Source organism: Cryptomeria japonica, chromosome 7 (genome assembly GCF_030272615.1).
Source record: "Cryptomeria japonica chromosome 7, Sugi_1.0, whole genome shotgun sequence".
Lineage (NCBI taxonomy): Eukaryota > Viridiplantae > Streptophyta > Pinopsida > Cupressales > Cupressaceae > Cryptomeria > Cryptomeria japonica.
Window position 1 is genome coordinate 802,933,846 of NC_081411.1, and position 2,435 is coordinate 802,936,280.

A 2,435-nucleotide genomic window follows, 5' to 3' on the forward strand; every position below is an offset into this window, starting at 1 on the left:
CCCCTTGACATCACTTCAAACCTCATTGATGTATGGGACAAGTCGAGTGGCTAGGACCCGTTGTCACCTCCTATTTTTGCTACTCTCATTTATTATTGGCTTGGGTTTTAACATTTGCTTGTTGTTTTGTGCCTAGCTACGTTTCACTCTTGAGGTATCATCTTATATTCACACATCTTATTTTATGAATATGTGCACTATGATTTCCTAATTAATAGAATGTAGACACCTATTCATTAAAAAGAAAATCTAAATAAAAAAATACAAAGGATACAATTTTCACCATAATAATACTTGTCCTCCATAAATTTATATACTTTCGTCATAAACTGAAAATATCTATATTGACTTATGCAATGCTTTGAAAATCGAGGAAAGATAACTTGATGTAAATGCACATTATCATTTGAATGAGACTCCAAACAAAATTTCCACAAATTCATTAAAGACATAGTCCTAAGTGTTATGAAGACCACTTAACGAAGATAACATAATACTTAACCCAATTAAATTTGTCTTCAGTTAAATTATTTTTAAATTAAATTATATCAATATTTTTCACAATCAATATTTCAGATCACATTCTAAAAATAATTCAAACAAAAACGTATAAACAATGATTTCAAAATTTAATTGAACGAATATATTTACAATGAATATTTTCAATTGCACTCATGACATGTGAAACTAGCATGGCTGTTCTTTATTTGCCTTTGTCACAACATGTCAACATCCATCTTGGCTAAATGACGTAATGTTCATCAAAATTTGACGTAGGGTTACTTAGCGTCAAAATACATCATCTTTGATTGCGACTTGAAACAATCTCTCATAAATTCATTGAAAACAGCCCTGCATAGGCACCATTTGGCAGACTCAAGAATATGCCCTTTAAAAGATTGTGATCTTAGAAAAATAATAAATATACTCCCCAAAATCCTTGTTTTGGACTTCATTCACTTGTTCCTCGGTCAATTTCACGTTCAATTGCTTGTCAAGTAAAATCTCTGGAGGACAAAGTTATGAATCAATCTAATTTCTCATAAGATTGATGCGGTCAAATCTATCCAACATGCTTCGAGAATTCCATAAATCTATCGACTTCTTTAGTTCTAGCAATGGATGCTTTGTAGCAGCAATGGGGAGTTCAACTGGCTGGATCTTATCTGGACTAGATCGTGCCTCAGGAGGACTAGCTATATTTTTTCTGGTGGTTTTTCTAATTCTTCTGCAACGTTGTATTTGCAGAATGAGAAGTATGGCCTACACGGAAAATAATGAATCTGATTCTGAAGAAAATCCTGAAGTTGTTCTCACAATGGGCTTGCATAAAGAAAGTCTAGATGCTCTGCCTATATTTGAATACAAATCAGAGAGTTGCAAACAAGGACTAGAATGTGCAGTCTGTCTGTCTGAATTTCAAGAGAATGAGAAATGCAGAATCTTGTCAAACTGTAATCACAGCTTCCATACAGAATGTATTGATATGTGGTTTCATTCTCACTCTACTTGTCCTCTTTGTAGAACTCCAGTGCAAGCTTATTCATCTTCGAAGGTTAATAAAGAGGAGGAAGCATCCATTTCCCCAAATAATATTGGAGGAACGAATGGCAGTGTTTATGCCCATTTGATGAGAAGTCAAACAAGCTCTAGTGCGGTGCACTACCAGAACCCACCAGATATTGTTTTGTTGGTAAGAGAGGATGAGATGGATCAAGGACTGCCCACTGGAAGACCATGACAACAAATTCCTCTTCTCATATAAAATCGCCTTGATTAGCAAAAAAATAGTGTAATCATTCAAAAATAGAGGTGTCTATTGAAGACATCAAGTTTCCACAATTCATTAGATCCTGAAGAGCTGTTCCTAGATTAGCATTAATATTTCAGATGATATTTTGTGATCCATTATCAGAGTGATAAAGTACCATCAGAGTGACATCTTATGGATGTCTATGTTTTCTAAGTTCTGTTGAAACATTGACACAAAATTTCCCGGCCATTCTCCATTGATGGAAGCTTCCAGAGCCACATCAGGACAATCGAGATGGTGAAAGTAGGAAGGAAGAGCTTTTTCTTTTATTAGGGCACAAAATATATTTCATTCTTTTCTGGCATTTATAAGGGCTTGTTGATATGCACATTGCACAACAAGCGCTGCAGTGCAGCTGTATTCAATTATTGTGTAGAAAGTGGTCGATTGAACTTAAGGTGAACAATAAGGAGTTCAAGGATTAGCACAGTAAATTCTCTCCATCTCATCCTCATTGCATCTCAGGCTTCAGCTCTGTTAACGAGGAAACAGATACAGAATTTCTCAGACATGTTTGACAATGCACTTGCCTAAGCTGGACTCAAAATCCATATAATATGATGTCAGTTTCTAAACACCATTTGAGCATGCTAATACAGTGGGCACAAAAGAAACATATCAG

General features: G+C 35.2%; 1 protein-coding gene across 1 annotated transcript; it reads left to right on the forward strand.

The window, feature by feature from the left end:
* Nucleotides 1-1,138: 1,138 nt before the first annotated feature.
* LOC131057243 (RING-H2 finger protein ATL3-like) lies at nt 1,139-1,741 on the forward strand. The gene has a single exon (XM_057991426.1). It carries the CDS (start codon nt 1,139-1,141, stop codon nt 1,739-1,741), a length of 603 nt encoding a protein of 200 aa, XP_057847409.1.
* The last annotated feature ends 694 nt before the right edge of the window (nt 1,742-2,435 follow it).